The sequence below is a fragment of the Protopterus annectens genome, chromosome 3.part0, assembly GCF_019279795.1.
Source record: "Protopterus annectens isolate FY-2018-M chromosome 3.part0, PAN1.0, whole genome shotgun sequence".
Lineage (NCBI taxonomy): Eukaryota > Metazoa > Chordata > Ceratodontiformes > Protopteridae > Protopterus > Protopterus annectens.
The window spans coordinates 211,970,988-211,988,761 of record NC_056731.1 but is presented as its reverse complement, the minus strand read 5'-3'; the positions used below and the strand labels follow the sequence as shown (position 1 = coordinate 211,988,761).

At 42.1% G+C, this 17,774-nt stretch overlaps 1 protein-coding gene across 1 annotated transcript in view; it reads right to left on the bottom strand.

Moving 5' to 3' along the window:
* Positions 1 to 17,774, bottom strand: part of CDCA7L (cell division cycle associated 7 like) — a 167,626-nt gene that overhangs the window by 10,399 nt on the left and 139,453 nt on the right. The window contains exon 9 of the mRNA XM_044064699.1: positions 7,833 to 7,969. Coding sequence (XP_043920634.1) covers positions 7,833 to 7,969 — 137 coding nt within the window. The remainder of the gene's footprint in view (positions 1 to 7,832; positions 7,970 to 17,774) is intronic.

The following is a 17,774-nucleotide window of genomic DNA, read 5'->3' as shown; positions in this document are numbered from 1 at the left end:
GTCAATGATATGCAATAACTGCACAAGGAACAGCTGAACTGCATGTCATACGACAAGTTAGAAGCACTGCCTCTGCAGCCACAGTGGAATTATGTGCAGAGGAGATTGTGTATTATGCAGGTTCTGGATATTTAAGAAAGACAAAGCAAGACAAAGGGTTGGGACTTGGGGGTGCTGTGTGCTCACCACGAGGATATAAAAGTAACAGGATTTGACAGAGAAGCTTTTCTAAGCTGAAAAAAAGGGGCTCAGGTTAAATACTACCTCAGCCAGCAGAGTTTCTATCAGGAAAGGGAAATTAAGGGTTATGACAGTCCGAAAAGAAAACTTGGCAAAGAGAAGAGACACTAGTGGTATCTCAGTCTTTTAGGCATAAATTGGAATACCTGTGAGGCTAGTGAGACAGCAGAAGTCATTGCTGGCAAAGGGGAATTTTTTACATGAAAAGCAGGGATTTCTAAAAATTATACATTTTTTTTTGCTTTTAAACACCTTTATTTTATTATCACTTGACACACAACAGGCAAATTTACATTTATATAAAAAGTAATCAAATTGTACAAGTTCACGTTTATAAAAAAATTATACTTCACGTAGATTGTTATATATATATCATATTACCCAAGCAACATTACATAAATTTTTCAGTTCCTGCCCCCCTTTATTAAACAAGAAACATCTTTATTAAAACCATCACTTACAACACAGGCAATCACACATTTATATAAAATAAAAACAATCCTAGTTGCAAACATTTTACATCACAAACGATACCGGCACACTCCCAATTGCAAATATTATACACCACTTATCTGCCCAATCATTTTCTGTCAAACATTACATATCTCACTAAATCCTGCCTTCTTTAAAACCTCATTACTCTCCTGTATATATTATTTCCATTTTTGCCTGTGTACTGTAGTTTGCTCATACTCTTTCTAAAGATCCCAATTCCAGGTTTATCTCTGTTACTATACTCACTACTTCTAGTATAGTTGGTTTAGATTTTGATTTCCATTTACTAGTAATTGCTTTTTGGCAGGCACCATAATTAGACACAGCAGGCCTTAGCATATCTAGGCAATTCCGATTCTGTATCATAGCTCAGAAAAATCATCTCCCTGATCACACTAATCTGCCCACCTAGCATCTCTGGCAATGCATCCTGCAGGAAATCCTTAAAGTCCACCAATTCACCACAGTCCCAAAAAACATGGTTCCAATTACCTCTTTCTTCCCTGTCACATCTCCATCATTTGCTGTCTACCCAAGGAAAAATTCTTTGGAAGTCTATTTGTGGTATAAAAATATGTAAACATTTCCAAGCAAAAATCCTAAATCTTCCATATTTTGTGCTTATTTGGGAGACATAGATATATCTGCCCATGTTTCTTTGTGAATTGCTTATCCAGTCTCTCTTCCCAATCCTTTCTAACCTCCTCTTGATTGATTCTTAGTTATCATCACAAAATTATTCCTTTTCTAATGCCAGCTTCTGTTCTAAATTTTACTAGAAACTCTACCAGTGCTGGCCTTTCATTTAGGACCCTCCCCCTATTTCTTTCTTTGCCTATACTCTGATATCAGTCCTTGATAGGGAAAGCAATATCTAACCTGCAGTTCAAATGAATTCTTAGCATCTTCCCATTCTATCATCTTTCCCTCTCTAGTTATTTGCTCCCAATACCTTGGTTCCTTTCCCAGTTTTCTCCAATAAATTCCAGCCCCCTCTTGCTTATTGTTTATATCCCCAATTGCAGTCATCCCTATCAGCAGAATCCCCCTTCTCCATTCCTGTGTTGGCATAGTTCTTGGAATACTTTCTGGAACTTTACAAAAAGTTATTAAAATTTCGATCACAATCACATTAAACTCGAGATGCAGTGCTACAAATATTTCCTTGCTGATGTTCTGAAACAACTACTTAATATCACATACTTATGAAATTAAAAAAAAAAAAAAAAAAAAAAAAAAAAAAAAAAAAAAAAAAGAGATTGTATAACTTGCTTGTTCTATTAGAGTCTGTAAACTCTATGTGCAACACATCCACTCCCTCCCCTTCCTTCCCAAACATCCACTGACAAACTACTTCCTGTCAGACTCCAAATACTTCATTTCCTTCCCCCTACTATTACACCCTGTCTACAACCCCTACACCCTCCATCAAAAATGAAACACCTTATCATTACCACCTCACTCCTACGTCTCTCTGCTCTAACCTCATCACTCGCACCTTCCTTATTCTCTTTTATGCTCTCCTACCTCCTATACCTTTGACACTCATTCTATACCTTCCTACTTTCATATCTCCCCAGCCCTTTTCAACCTCTCCACCTCTTCTCTGCACAAACTGTCCATACTGCAAATCCACCCTCCTACCTACAAATCTAAACCCAAGTTACACAACCTACATCTATGTACTACTGTACTCCCCCTCTTCCCACTAATAACTTACTCATATCTGGGAATGTCCACCCCACCCCAACCCTGACCCTCCCCCTCTCCCCTCAATCAAACACCCCCTTAATCTTCTACCTCTCCCCCTTCCAAACACCTCATCATACAGCCTCTTACACTAAACTCATCCATATCCGAGCAACTGGCAATATACTCTCTCTAAATTCAAAGCCTAACCAACAAAATCACCAGTTTTCATGCCTGGATAATGCATGCAAACCCTCACATCCTTTCCTTATCTGAAACCTGGCTTAAGCCACATATCACTAACAATGAAATTCTCCCACCAGGCTATATCTATCGCTCTGATAGATTCCCAACAAAGGAGGTGGTGAGGCCATCCTCCAACAGCCTCAATTTCTCACCTTTCCCCACACGCATCCTTGACTTTCACCCAGCTGAACTCATCATCCTTAATTCCCACCTTAACCCTCACAAAAAATTAGCTGTTGCCGCCATCTATATCCCTCCTGGAAACAATTCAGCCACTTTAGAGAATATCTTATATTGGTTTCCCCCACAATATCCCCTATGAAACCCTAATTTTAGGCGATGTTAACCTAGATTGGTCAAAACTTAAAACAGAGTCTCCACAACTCGGCATCAACCTGCATGTTTTTCATCAACTGATATCTTCGCCCACCCGCCTCCATAAAAAACTCATCTTTCGGCTCCATAATTGACTGAATACACACCAACTCCCCTCACTACTACCACAACCCCACTACCCCAGCAGCCCAACTTAGCAACCACCTCCCACCTCGGTCCTTCGATACACCATCCAACCCCCAAATCCCACCTTTATAGAGCTTGCCGAAAACTGTCTAATTTTAATGTAGTCCAATTCAGCACTATTCTATCCACCATTGACTGGTCCATCCCTAAACAAATCCTTCTCAATGACACAATTACTAGGTTCAATAACATCTTTTTGAATACCCTGAACTCCCTTGCTCCCTCTAGGAAGGTTAGAATAAAACCCAATTATGCTCCCTGGCTCCCAAAAGAAACCCAATTATGCTCCCTGGCTCCCAAAAGAAACTAAGTCCCTTATGATTAAAAGAAATCAAGCTTGGAAAGTCTGGATCAAAACAAAGGAATTACCTCTGCTACATAATTATAGACACCTCAGAAATCTTACAAAAAAACAAACCAATAATGACAAAAAGTCCTTTTATAACTCTGCCCAATTCAATAACAAAATTAACCCTCGCAAGTTCTGGTATACTATTAACAAAATTCTCTCTCCAGGCTGCCCCTCAGCTCCCTGTCCTTACCCAAATAAATCTTCCTCTGGAAACTGCTACTCTTCTCAATAAAAACTTTATTGAAACCATTCAAACACTGATACCTTCCAACTGTAACACAACTTCTCTGCCTACCCCTCCCAGTCCTTCTGACAACTATCCTCTTTACATCCAGTTCTTACTTCCTACATCAGATCTCTTCTTCACAAACTCAAACCCTGTTCTCCCCTCCACTGAATCTACCTCCCATCTTCCTCAAACTTGCTGATGACTCCATTGCCTATCCAGTATCTACACTAATCAATAGATCTATTCAGGAATCCACCGTCCCTACCCTATGGAAATCCTTTTTCACTATTCCCCTGCATAAAGGTGGAAACTCTACAGACCCATCAAACTACCGATCTATAGCTAATTCTATGTTCCCTCTCTAAGATTCTTGAAAAATGTATCCACTCACAACTACTCAAGTACCTCCTTCCAGCATAACCTCCTTACTCCCACGCAGCATGGTTTCCATCCCAACCACAGCACAACTACTTGCCCTCTTATTTACACACACCACTGCCGAGGCCCTAGACAATAACAAACTCAAATCATGTCTCTTCATTGACCTTTCCAAAGCCTTTGATACAGTCTCCCATCTCCTACTGCTATCTAAACTTGCAGACCTCAATCGGTCTTCTTCCTCCCTTGCCTGGTTCTCCAGTTACTTATCCTGTAGGCAGCAATCTGTTAAATGGCTCTCTTCCACTTCTCTATTCATACCTGTCCCAACCGGGGTACACAAGGTTCCAGCCTGGGTCCCCTCCTATTTAATGTCTTTACCAATGATCTCTATACTTCTTGTAAACAATCCTCCCTCATCCAATATGCAGACGACTCGACTCATCTCCATGTCAGACAATATCTCCAATCTCCACACGCTTACTCCACAGGCCTTCCTATCCACTGAACAGTGGTTGTCCAGGAATCTTCTCATTCTCAACCCTAAAAAGACCAAACTCTATTATTTTTCCCCCAGTTACTCTCTCACCTCAAACCCACCTTTACTATTACTTCCTCTAATAACACTGTTATCCAACCTGAATCTCACACTAAACTCCTTGGGGTAATCGTAGATGATGAACTCAAATTCAACTTGCACATTGCACACCCTCGAAAGCATAAAAAAGACTCATCAGAAACTTGGTATACTGTATCGCAACAAAAAAATTTTAACTACAAATGCCAGACTCTCCCTTGCACAAGCTCTTCTCCTTCCCTCCCTTCTATATGATGCCCCAGTACTCACCAACATCCAAACTACTACTTTAAACAAACTCCAAACTTACTACAAGATAACTAGAATTATAACAAACTCTCCATACAATATACATCACTACCTTGCCCTAAATACTCTCCACTGGTTAGAATTCCCCCATCTTCTACTGCTGTCACAACTTCATATGTTACAATTCATTCTTTACAAACCTTCATCCTGCCCTGCTTTCTCTTTCTTCATCTCGATCTACTCTCCTCTGTGGACTCTCCGTACCTCTAATCAGCAACTACTACAAATCTACCAACCCAAAAAAATAGCTGGCAAACTCCTATATAAAAACACTCCTGGAACAAACTTTCAAGAGACATTTGTTCCATTATTCACCCATCCCAGTTTAAAGAAAAACTAAAACTTCATCTACTAAACTCCAAAATATGTCCTTGTCAAGCCCCCTACTTAAGCTCCCCACAATCCTATTATATACCTTTTCAGTCCCTCCACATACAGCTAAATTCTCCACTATTGTGGATACTTCTTAAACTCTACAATCAATACTGTTGGACTTGATGATTTTTGTAAATATGTAAATATATTTTTAATCTGTAAAAAATATTGATGTGTTTGCTTTTCTGCATTGTCTCTCTGACGTTCTTGTATAACTGATTTTGACCATATTTTTTACTCAAATGTTTGATTCTCTAAACTGTTTGTGTTTTTTTTACTCGGGTCTCCATTGAAAATGGGCCACAAGCCCAGCTGGACCAACCCGGTTAACAAATGTCAAAAAAAATAAATAAAATGTAATTATTTTGTGACTTTATTGTATATTTTCCCTTGGAGCTTTTCTCCCCGGGCCTCCGCTGAAAATGGACATGTATCCATTCAGAATATCCCAGTCAACAAATGTGTCGTCTTTTGGCTTTTCCCGGTTAGGGGTCGTCGCCACAGCGGAACTCTGGTCCGCTAATGATTGGCAGTAAATTTTTATGTGCTGAGTTGCCGGCCCTGACGCACAACCTTCAACGAAGTTACGCCCATTCACACATGTCTCCACACAGAAGACGCTCTAGCTGAGAATCGAACAGGACAATGTCTTACTGTGAGGTGACAACGCTATCGCAGCACCACCACCGCATGTAAAATTAATAAATAAATAAACAAACAAGGGGAAGGGCCAAGCTACCTTAAATCCCGAATAAATGTTGAAAGGACAGAACTTGTATCAGGGTGCAAATTCTCTCCTCAGAGTATTAATCTATTCTTCAATCACTGATTACATATTCTGGATCTCTGATGTTCTTAGTCTCTTACGATACTGATGCCCTGGGATCTGCTCTTCCTTATTAAGTAGGAAATGACCGGTGCTGAAAGAGGCTTTGTAATTTATACTCTGCTCTTTCCTTCTTAAATGGATCATACATCATACTGATTACAGTACATTTAATACAGCACCCAAATTATTTTATTTCTTAAGATATTTCATTTATGTGACTAATGTTGGGTATGTTTTAGCTTTTACTGTGGACTGGATAAAAATCATCTTAAGGAAAACTCCAAAATAAAATAAAATAAAATATGCTACTGCACCAACAGGTAGCAGCATCACCATCAAGACCAATGTCTGGTTTGCAGTCAAGAAGGAAAAAGCTAACAGAATCAGACTGCTAAGGACTTCTGGGATATACCATAGCAACTGTAAAAGCTAATAAATTCAGAGAGTTGGAAAAGGCATCACACCAGTGGGGTCAATGACAACTCAATGTCTGCTGAAATATCTGAAGAATATATGGCAATTGCAAGAGGAGGCCTGCAAAAAGGAAAGGCTCAATATTTCACAATTCTTCACCATCAGCTTTGATAATGCACCTCTTGTTGATTTAAGAGCAGCAGACTACATGCACTGCTGCAAGATAACCTTTCCTGTGGTAGCCCAGTCCTACTACCTGCAACTTTTTACTGAAAAGGAGCTTGTTACAAACTGCTGACAGCAAAGCAAACATTTTAAGTGGCAGTAACTGCTTCTTCTGTATGGACAGTTTTTGTTCAATGGCTGATGCTAATTATTAATCTTCTGGCAAAGGTCTCTGAAAATGTTTTTGTCCATGCAAAGGTAGCACAGACATACTATCTGTGAAAAAAAATTAAAAACAAATCTTTCTTCAGTTGTAACAGTGCAGAAATATTTTTACTTCTTTCAGTACGCAGTTGTCTAGTACGTGACTCCAACTTACCTGCATGGGTCATCTGCAGCAGCAGCTAAGGACCTCATACACCCTTGGTCATTCTCCTCTGACTACATTAATCACAAATGCATGTAGGCTTACTGGAAGCCCCAGAATAAATGGAAAGGGGATAAGGATTTCACCCTTCATCCAATCACACAGGACATTTTCACCCAGTTAACTTGAATTTTGGTGTGTGTAAGAAGACTAGTAGCATTTGATGGTTTATTGGGATTCCCCCCAGATGCCATATGCTATTCCAGCCCTCCCTCCAAGGTGCAGCTGTCACTAGACACAACTTTCTCCAAATTCTCTGCCTGAGCTACTCAAACACATGCTATTAGCATCAGCAGAAATTTAAGACATGCTAGAAATTTAAGACATGCTGGTAACTGACTATTGTTAACTGTGTTGTCTACCTCAGGAGTCTTCCTCAAAGAGTCCAACATTTTAAAATCAGGATGCACAGCACACAGGTTTTGCAGTGTGTGTGGGTGTGTGCACACATGCACATGTGCTCTGTAATGGGGCACAGCCACAATAGAGATGGACTGCCTTACTGTACCACTGGGATCAGCAGTAGAAAGATCTCTGTATACAAGTAACCATGACTTAAAATTATACCAGGATTGGGATTCTTACCTTTCAAGGTATTCTCTGACATTATCATAGCCATAATGTTTAGCCAGATGTATAAGAATCCCAGTGGCACAACGTCCATCACGCTTTCGACAAAAACTGCAGTTGCAGACACCACGACATGGTGGACAGATCCAATTCTATGAATGGAAACAAATATATTTAGTACTGGTGTACATTTCATGTTTTCTATGAAGAGATTCATCAATAATTTATCTCAAAAGATTGTCATATTTAAATAATTTGTGCTCCACTCTTGCAAGACAGATTGTACATATTCAAGATGTTCCAAAACAAGCAACAGCTAGCCAAGTAATCACCATATCAATTAATGTTAGCAAGGGCCTTGTGTTGAAGGCATAACTTCTGGATGGTTCTATCATATGCCCTTATGTGAAACTAAAACAAAATAAATAAATAAGTCTGCACACCCCCCAACAGCCCACATACAGCATTCTGTTGCTTGGTTTAGGGAGGTATATTTCACCTGCAAAACAAACCCACACTAAACAAAACAAAAGAATAGAAACAATGAGGCCGATGGCCTGCTCTTCTGTCCTTGGAAGAGGCTGGGGAAAGGGCTCATTATTTTTGCAACCTTTGGTGGATGATACCAGGTGTCTTGCAGGCTTGAAATATCACGGGGGGGGGGGGGGTAGCATAAAGTACAGTTGTGTACACCTACCATAAATGTAGATGTTAGAGTGTCTTCACTGTTGCAGTCATGACTGTAGGGTTCTCCCCTGCCGGCAGGCAGTCCTCGGTCGGCCAGAATCCCAAAGTCTGGGTTCGGCGTCGGCTGTTCAACCATGCTCCCTGTCGTCAGAGCGCCAGGAGTACAAAGCTGACAGCCGACGCCATTTTCTCCAGTTTTTCTTGCCCCAGATGTCAGGAGTCCCAAAATGGAAAAGGTCCCATTATCCTTTGCAAATACACCTCAGAAGAATGGTGAAAAAAGGAACCACACAAAAGTAAAAACAAGAGGGGATAGGAGGGAGGGAAACCCAGACTGCAACAGTGAAGACACTCGAACATCTACATTTATGGTAGGTGTACACAACTGTACTATGTTCATCGTGTTTCACTGTTGCAGTCATGACTGTAGGGTAGAATCCCAAAGCTGAAAGAAAGGGAGGTGGTCATAAAGAAGAAGGGGCGGCTAAAAGGCCCTGCAAGACTGCAGAGGCAAAGCCTGCCCTAGACTTAGAGTAGAGAGGTAGGTTGTAGTGCTTAGAAAAAGTATGCACTGAACTCCAAGTTGCAGCCTCTAAAATGTCCTTGGTAGGAACTCCCTTGAGAAAAGCCGCAGAAGTGGCAGCAGCTCTGGTGGAATGAGTCCGTATACTCCCTGGGATTTGCTTTCCATGGTGAGAATAACAAAATCTGATTCCATGAGCAATCCATTTAGAAATGGTCTGTTTTGAAATGGCTTTACCTTGAGAACTTGAAGCATAAGAAACAAACAATTGCTCTGATTTCCTGATGTCCTTGGTTCTGTCCAGATAAAAACGTAGTCTGTGTACATCCAAGGAATGTAAGATCCTTTCCCCTTTATTTTGAGGAGTGGGGAAAAAGGTAGGCAAGTGGATAGTCTGATTTAAAGCCACTTTGGAAACCACCTTAGGCATGAAGGTAGGATTAGTCCTCAAAGACACTCTGTCTTGATGAAAAATAATATAAGGCTCCACGGCCATAAGAGCTTGTAACTCTGAAACTCTTCTGGCAGAGGTTAGGGCTAACAGAATAGCTGTCTTCCAAGATAAAAACTTGATGTCAGAAGAGGCGGCAGGCTCAAAAGGAGGCAAGGTCAGTTTTTCCAAAACATAGGTCGGAGAAGCGGAACAAAGCAGCCGGAGGGCAAAATCCTTGGATGATTGTCACAAGTAATTGGTTGAGTCTGATGAAGCCTGAATAGGTGAAAGCGCTAACTCTTTACAATAAATCGTGTAACTGATTTTGGAGAGTTTGGATTCTGTTTTTTACGAGTTGAATTACTTGTGACAATCATCCAAGGATTTTGCCCTCCGGCTGCTTTGTTCCGCTTCTCCGACCTTGCCGTTTTAACCTTCACATTACTTTTTCTTGTATTGGGTCAGGAGAAGTGGTTTACTCCACTAATCTATATCCTTTGGTTTTCCAAAACATAGTTGAGATCCCAAGCAGGAATGGGAGGAGATCTAAGAGGTCTTAAGTTCTTAGCTCCCCTGAGAAACTGTCTCATGAGCTGGTGGGAAAAGATTGGAGGGTATGTATTATAATGAGCAGAAATAGCAGAGGCATGAATCTTAATGGAAGAGAAAGAGAGGCCCTTATGTAAGAGATCTGTCAAGTAAAGTAAAATTAAAGGAATGTTCGGAAGAAGAGGATCAGAATCCTGAGCCTGCATCCAGGAACAAAATCTTTTCCATTTTCCTGCATAAGATTTTCTAGTACTAGGACGTCTGGCTTCCAAAATGACATCCATAACCTGCTTGGGTAGGAAAGAAGAAATCAAAGGTCCTGGATTAACCAGGCTGCCAGGCTGAGAGTTCTGACATGAGAGTGTAGAACCTGACCCTGATGTTGGGACAGAAGGTTCGGAGACTGAGGTAAAACCCAAGGGGGCTCCAGACATAGGTTTTTTAGAGTTGGGTACCAAAACTGTCGAGGCCAATTTGGGGCCAGCAAGATTATCATCTTGGGCGTGTCCTGTTTTATCTTTAATAATACCCGTGGAAGAAGAGGAAGAGGCGGAAAGGCATATCCCGAAAGGTTCCTCCAACTAAAGGATAGGGCATCCACTTTCCAAGCTTCTTTGTGGAAAGTCCTGGTGCAAAAATTCTGTAGTTGATGATTGAGGTGGGATGCAAAGAGGTCTATGCGAGGACATCCCCAGACTGCTGTTATCATCCTGAATATTTTGGTGTCCAGCATCCATTCGTGTGGATCCGAAAGGTTTCTGCTCAGACTGTCTGCCAGGAAGTTTAGCTTCCCTGGTAGAAATTGAGCTTGAAGGTCCAGATTGCAAGCTAGAGCTGTGTTCCATAGATCCATGGCTAGTCTGCAAAGGGGGTAGGAATGAGATCCCCCTTGCTTGTTTATGTACCACATAACTGTGGTGTTGTCTGTCCGTATTAGTAGTTGTCCTGGATGTAAAAGATTCCTGAAGGCCAGCAGAGCTTCCTGGACGCTAACATTTCCTTTAAATTGATATGCAGGTGCTTCTGATCCTTTGTCCAAAGGCCCTGCAGACAGTTGCCCTGAAAATGGGCTCCCCAAGCATAATCCGAGGCGTCCGTGGTTAGAATCTGAGTGGCAGGAGGCAGACAGAAGGGTTTCCCTTTGTTTAGAGTACATGCCCTGGACCACCAAAGAAATTCCTTTTGAAGGCAAGGAAGGACGGAGATCAATATTTCTAAACTGTGACAATGCTGAGACCATACACTTTTTAGGTACCACTGTATTTTCCTCATGTGTAGTCTTGCATATGGTACGAGAAGGATGCAGGAGGCCATGTAACCCAGAGCCTGCAGGAATCTCCTTGCAGATAGCGGAGTTAAAGTTGCCAAGGTTTTGAAAGTTGAAGCCAACTGTTTTTCGGATGTTAGAAATGCCATCTGGGTTGTGGTGTTTAGAAGAGCACCCAGAAAAGTTATCTGTTGTGAGGGTGTCAAATTTGACTTTTTTATGTTTACAGAGTAACCCAGGAACTTGAGGAGGTTCTGAACAAATTCTAGATGCTGGAGTAAGACATCCTTGCTGTCTGCCTGAATTAGATAATCGTCCAGATAAGGGTAAACTTGAATTCCCTTGAGTCTGCAGTAAGCCACTGCTGGAGCCAGGCATTTGGTGAAGACCCTGGGCGCAGTAGACAATCCAAAGGGCAGTGCAGAGAATTGAAAGTGCCTCGCTTCGGCCTTGAACCAGAGGTATTTTCTGCGTTCCTGCCTGATGGGACTGTGTAAATATGCCTCCTTTAAATCCAAAGTTACCATCCAAGCATCTTTGGACAGCATTGGAAGTAGCTCCTGGAGAGTAAGCATCTTGAATTTTGGAATTTCCAGAAAGGTGTTCAAGACTGACAGATCCAGAATGGGTCTCCATGGGTTTTGCTTCCTGGGGACTAGAAAGAGCCTTGAGTAAAAACCTTGTCCCATCTCTGAAAGTGGAACCAGTTCTATGGCTTTCATAGCCAAAAGAGCTTCCACCTGGTTTAAGGCTTCTGTCCATTGATGTTTTGGAAGGTCTGGCCATCCGCTTGGCCTTGGCAGGGTATGAAAATGGAATTTGTAACCTCTTAGAACCACATCCAGAACCCACTTGTCTTGGGTTATACGAGTCCAATTTTGATAAAAAAGAGAGAGTTTTCCTCCGAGAGGGGCTTCCAGGCAAGACGTTCCTGCAGCCCAACAGAGGGAGTCATTGAGTTCATTTCCTATGAGTTTGTGACCTGTCCTCTCCTCCCCTAGGGATAGAAGCAGTCCACTGTCTTGGTCTATAAGAACCTTGTGTTTGAGGCCTTCCTCTGGAACGTCTATATCTACCTCTCTGAGGCCTGTCTGAAGTGGGAAAAGACCAATTTTTAGAAGGTCAATTTCTGCTAAATCTTGGTGGCTGTACTTGTAAGAAATCTTTAACTGTTTGCATGGATTTCGCCTTATCCTCCATCTTTTTAATCACTTCTTCAGCTTTTGATCCAAACAAAAACATTATGCTGAACAGGAGCATCCAATAATTTAGCTTTCACTTGTTCTGGCAAATTTTGTTCCTTTAGCCATGCATGCCTTCTAATGACTGTGCCGGAGGCAGCAGCCCTACAAGACCTCCAAGGCATCAAATCCACAGTGTAAACCCATGCTTTCCAACTTGCTCAGTGGCATGCAATAAGTCATGTAATTCCTTATCATCTGCACAGGCAAAAATGGAAGTAAGCTTTTGTTTTAAAACAGACAAAAGAAATTGCTGGTATTTCAGCATATGAAACTGACAGTTTAAAGCCCTAATGGACAAAGTGTACACTTTTTTACCCCATCTTTCTAAAGATCTAGAGTCCTTTTCAGTGGGAATGGGATTTTTGGCAGAAGCGGCCTTAACTCCCTTGGGGCCCTGAGAAATGGTTTCAGGGTCAGCAGAAGGGTTCTTGTATAAAAACTGGTGGGAATCAGGAACCCTGTAATATCTATCGGGCTTGACAGGAGCAGGAGGAAAAGAATCAGGGGTTAAATTAGCCTCCAAAAAAGCATCATCCACAATATCCAAAACAGGAGGAATAGCCAGGGGTCTATGTTGAGGGAGAAGAAGAAAATCCCTTAGTCTTTTCTTAGAGTCTGAATACTCCTGTCCTTCCCAGTGGAAATGTTCCCTCATTTCATGCAAAGTTTCCCCAAAAGAGAAATCCTAAGGGGGAGAAGCTGAGGGAATAGATTCCTCAGCATTAGAATCCTCATAAGGAGGGAAAGAATATTCCTGGTCAGAAGAGGAAACTGAAGAAACAGAAGCCTGATCAGAGGAATCATAATAAACATCTTGCCTTGGCCTTTTATCTGGAGGGGGATGTGAACCCCTAATCATAGTAAGTAAATCCTCCGCCATCTTGTGTAACTGTTTCTGTGACTTGGAAGCCGGTACAGAAGAGGCTTGTGTTGCAGTCTTTGATTTAGAAGGAGTCTTTGCCTTTGTCTTTGGCTTTGCCTTTATTATAAGCTGAGTAGGCCTGAAAACCCCTTCGGAAGCCGGTACCTGCACAGCGGCTCCGGACCCATCCGAAGGTCCTGCAATAGAGATATTTAAAGGCCTTGTTGGTTCCTCATGAGAGTCCGTTTCGGCCATCGGTTCTGAAATGGCCGACGACAGGGGCTGCAAAAGTGCCTCACTGACGACGGCCGAACTTGAAGCTGGCTCCGCTTGTGCGCTATCATCAGATTTGGACCAGGAAGGCCTGTCTTTATCCTTGCGACGTTTGTGAACTCCGGTGGCCGTAACTGTATCCGACGACATTTTGTAGTTAAAGCACCTACCGAAGTAATGAAAAGCAAAATCGTACCTTCGTTTAATTGTACGTTGATTGAATCTAGCACAAAACCGACAACTAGATACGTCGTGGTCAGGGCCTAAGCAAGGAATACAGTAAGAATGAAAATCCTTATGAGGTATTTGCTTCCCACATGAAATGCAATTATTAACTTTTTCTGACATCGGACTGGAGCAAGAAAAAAGTTTCCCCAACGGGGTACTTAGCTTTGAGTGGAGAAGAAAGTCTTCGGACTGAAGTTTATCAGAAAAAATCGTCAGGAGTCAGCCGACCGGCACTTGCGAACTGCTATCACCGAACGGCAAGAAAGACTGGAGAAAATGGCGTCGGCTGTCAGCTGTGTAACTCCTGGCGCTCTTGACATCAGGGAGCATGGTTGAACAGCTGACGCCGGACCCAGACTTTGGGATTCTGGCCGACCGAGGACTGCCTGTCGGCAGGGGAGAACCCTACAGTCATGACTGCAACAGTGAAACACGATGAACATCATCTGACAAGGGACTGCATCTGCAGCTGTATGATGGCTCCCGTTGTGCTTCTATTATTTGCCATTGTGTCCTTGTTCCATGCTGTTCATTATTATGGCACAAGTCTGACTGCTTAATATTTGGGGGGGGGGGGTGATTTGGTGGGGTTACCCCATCCAAGGTATATAGTCAAAATGATCCATAAAGGAGCCATAGTGGTATTTGGAAAAGGCAGAAGGAAAGCCGCAGGAAATCAACCATAGTGAAAGGGGAGAGTCAGGTAGGATGAAAACAAGGTTATAAATAAAATCTGTGAAGGGACCCTCTTTGATTGGGATACATCACCTCTTCATTTAGCTTGGCTATTTCTTTCGAGATCTTGTGTATCGGGGTCACACAGTCCCTCTGTTGGCAGAAACCATGACGTCACTTACTCTACAAGAGTATGCCTCAGCAAGCACATTCCTACAAATCAAGACAATGGAAGGCACCGACAATATACAGTATACAATGGATTTATTTCTGGAGCAGCTGTGCAGATATGGGGAAATGGATGGCGGGCCCCATCACAGATCAACTGATAAGAAAGAATGTATCTGATACTGAGGACACTCCTTGGTAAATCACTGACAGAACAGCTTCAAACAAATATAACCCCCCCCCCCCATCCTAAGCAGGCATCAGTCATAGGAATGCCAAAAGGTGAAGGCTCAGAAAGTTTAGATTTGAACTATACAAGCATCAGAGAAGGTCAGGCTCAGAGTCACTGTCCAACAATTAATGCTTAATGATACAGTAGTATAAATGAAAATCAAGTGTCTGCTCCACAAATGCCCACTAAGGAGTCATTTTTGCAGAAAGCACTGGAAGCAAACACTCCAATGACATAGAAAGGCAAAGCCCTGATAGCCTATGTCCAATTATCAGAGTGGGCTTATGATGGAGCTAATGAGCAGGATGGTTGGGACCATCCTACGGAAACAGCAGCATAGAGCTGGCCACTCACTGCACCTATCAATTAGAGGAGGTGCAGCATCACAAGTGCGCAAACATGGACGGGGAGAGTGTTAGCCTTACCAAGCCACTGTCGGGTGGTAGCTTTCAACACTGATATGCAAAACTTTGCACAACCATGGGAAGGGCACCGACATCCATGTCACCACTGATACCCACAGTCTCCCTGGTCAGGGGCAGGTTAGGACATTAAAGTTCCCACTGTCTGCATGCCAGCAAGGGCATAAGAGTCTCTGCTGCGGGTGGCTGAATTGGCCATGTTCATCTGGGGGAGACTTAATGGTAAGAGGGCAACGGGTAAGTATTTAAGGGAAAAAAAAACATGACAGTGCCCCAAGTAGGAGCCTGATTTGAGACAACAGAGGTAAAGTGAATTCAAATCTGAAATTTTGTTACAAGACTTTTCCATGATCTATCATGCTCTGTGATTTTAGAAATGTAGACTGTTATGTTGTTCTTTACAGAGGATAGAAACATGTCTTGCTTTAGATTCTAAAGCAGGTTCTGGGAGCCTTTTACATTGCTATGGTTAAAAGCAGTGCTTATTCCTGCAATGTTTAATTTTTACATTAATCTATGTGTTTATGGGCCTAGGGAGGTTTCCCCAAGGGACCACTGTAATGCGGGAAAACTGAAAGGGCGCTTACCTTATAAGGGGGTTTATATACGATTTCATCTCTTGACACAGCTACACTGTCTGTGGTGATTTGATGCCTTTCCTATGCTCTAGGAGAAGAGAATTTTCATCTTCAAGGCTTGCATTAGCTAGTGTTTATTGACCATCAGGAATTACCTACAGAGTTAAGAAATTTAGTGAGTGAAGTGGCAGTGGTCCTGGAAAAGGTGAACACCTTAGTGGGAAACTGAAATACGAGATCATATCCATTAGGAGTTCAACAGGGCTCAAGAACATCAAGTCTGCCTACATTAGGTGGACATTTTGCTGTGTTCTCGAGAACATCAAGTCTGCCTACATTAGGTGGACATTTTGCTGTGTTCTGTAGACTGGTGACAATGATGCATGTGCTCTACACCTATTGAGCTTGAAATGAGGAATATTTTCCTTCTATTCCTTTAAATGCAGAGCATAATCTAGAACCAATACAGTATTTCTGTAACCAGGGAACATAAATATCAAGTGAAAATTTTAGAAATCATGCCGAGATGTGCCGCTGTTATTAAACTTGAGGTTCAGTATGGTTTATTGACTTTTTACACTTCAAAAGAATTGTATTTAATCGAATGAAGCAGCAAGACAAAACTTGGAGGTTAGTGGAGAGCACAGAGTGAAACACTGAGAAAAGTGGAACGCTTTTAAGGGATCTCCCTCAGGTGCCCTACTGTCTAATGTACCAAAATTAGTGCAATTAGAAGCCAGGTGCACGCTGCCTGCTGGCTCAGGAAAATACAAAAACTGCAGGCTATGAAACAGGAGGTTAAGGAGCATGCCATTAAATAAAGCCAAATAAACTCCAGGCATTTTTAGATAAAGAAATGGAGCTCAAAAGTAATGCAGTACAGATGAGGTATTTTGCTCACTTTAGTCCGAAACAGATCTTTGGTACTTTGAATGATGAAGGGGAAAAGATTACAAGGCAGACTGGGCCCTATTAACTAATCCCTCAGACATTCTGAATGCATTTTGGGGTTACTATCAAACTTCAATAGAGATGAGGTGAAGATTTGAGCCTCTGTTGATAGAGTGTGTATTGACATTTGTTTACCAGGAAGGTCTGACTGGATAATTTTATCCGTTTCCAGCAGATGCCCAGGGAGAAAAGCTCCAAAAAATAAAAGAACAGAAAACACATGTATATGATGACAATTTACATTATATTACAATATACTGTAAATATACAAATATTAATACAGATATAGGTTCATAGGTAGGTACTAGGCTATCTGCCCGAAGACATTTATAAGCCTAGCCAGAATGTGTCTGCTTTCACCGCCCCCTTAGATTAGTTCCCTGTGCCTCTGTCCAGCAGAGCAGTTGAAGTGATCCCTGAGGTAAACTTTCTGTTTCCCATCCACTCGTCAAGGTTTCTCTTGAAGAGGGTTGGGCAAGGAGCACTGCCTAATCTAGACTGGAATCTTGTTCTAGAGCATGGGAAGTCTCTGGGACAGACATCTATCCCTCCAGCATGTCCTATTTATTGTTGTGGTGAGGTTTAGATCCCTGGAACATGTGGCTCGAGGGGATATGGTTTTCTTTGTCCATCAATTCTAGGTTGGACATGGCCTTGTACATCAGGCAGAGATCACCTCTGAGTAGGTGGTATGCAACAGAATACAGCTGGAGTTTCTTCAGTCGAGCTGCATAGGGCATCTGCTTGAGGCCAGTGATCCTCTTGGTGAGGTACTTCTGTGGTCTTTCCAGTTGTTGCAGGTGTCTTGTAAGGTACATCCCAAATGGGCATTGTACTCTACGACGGGTCTGATGAGTGATGCGTA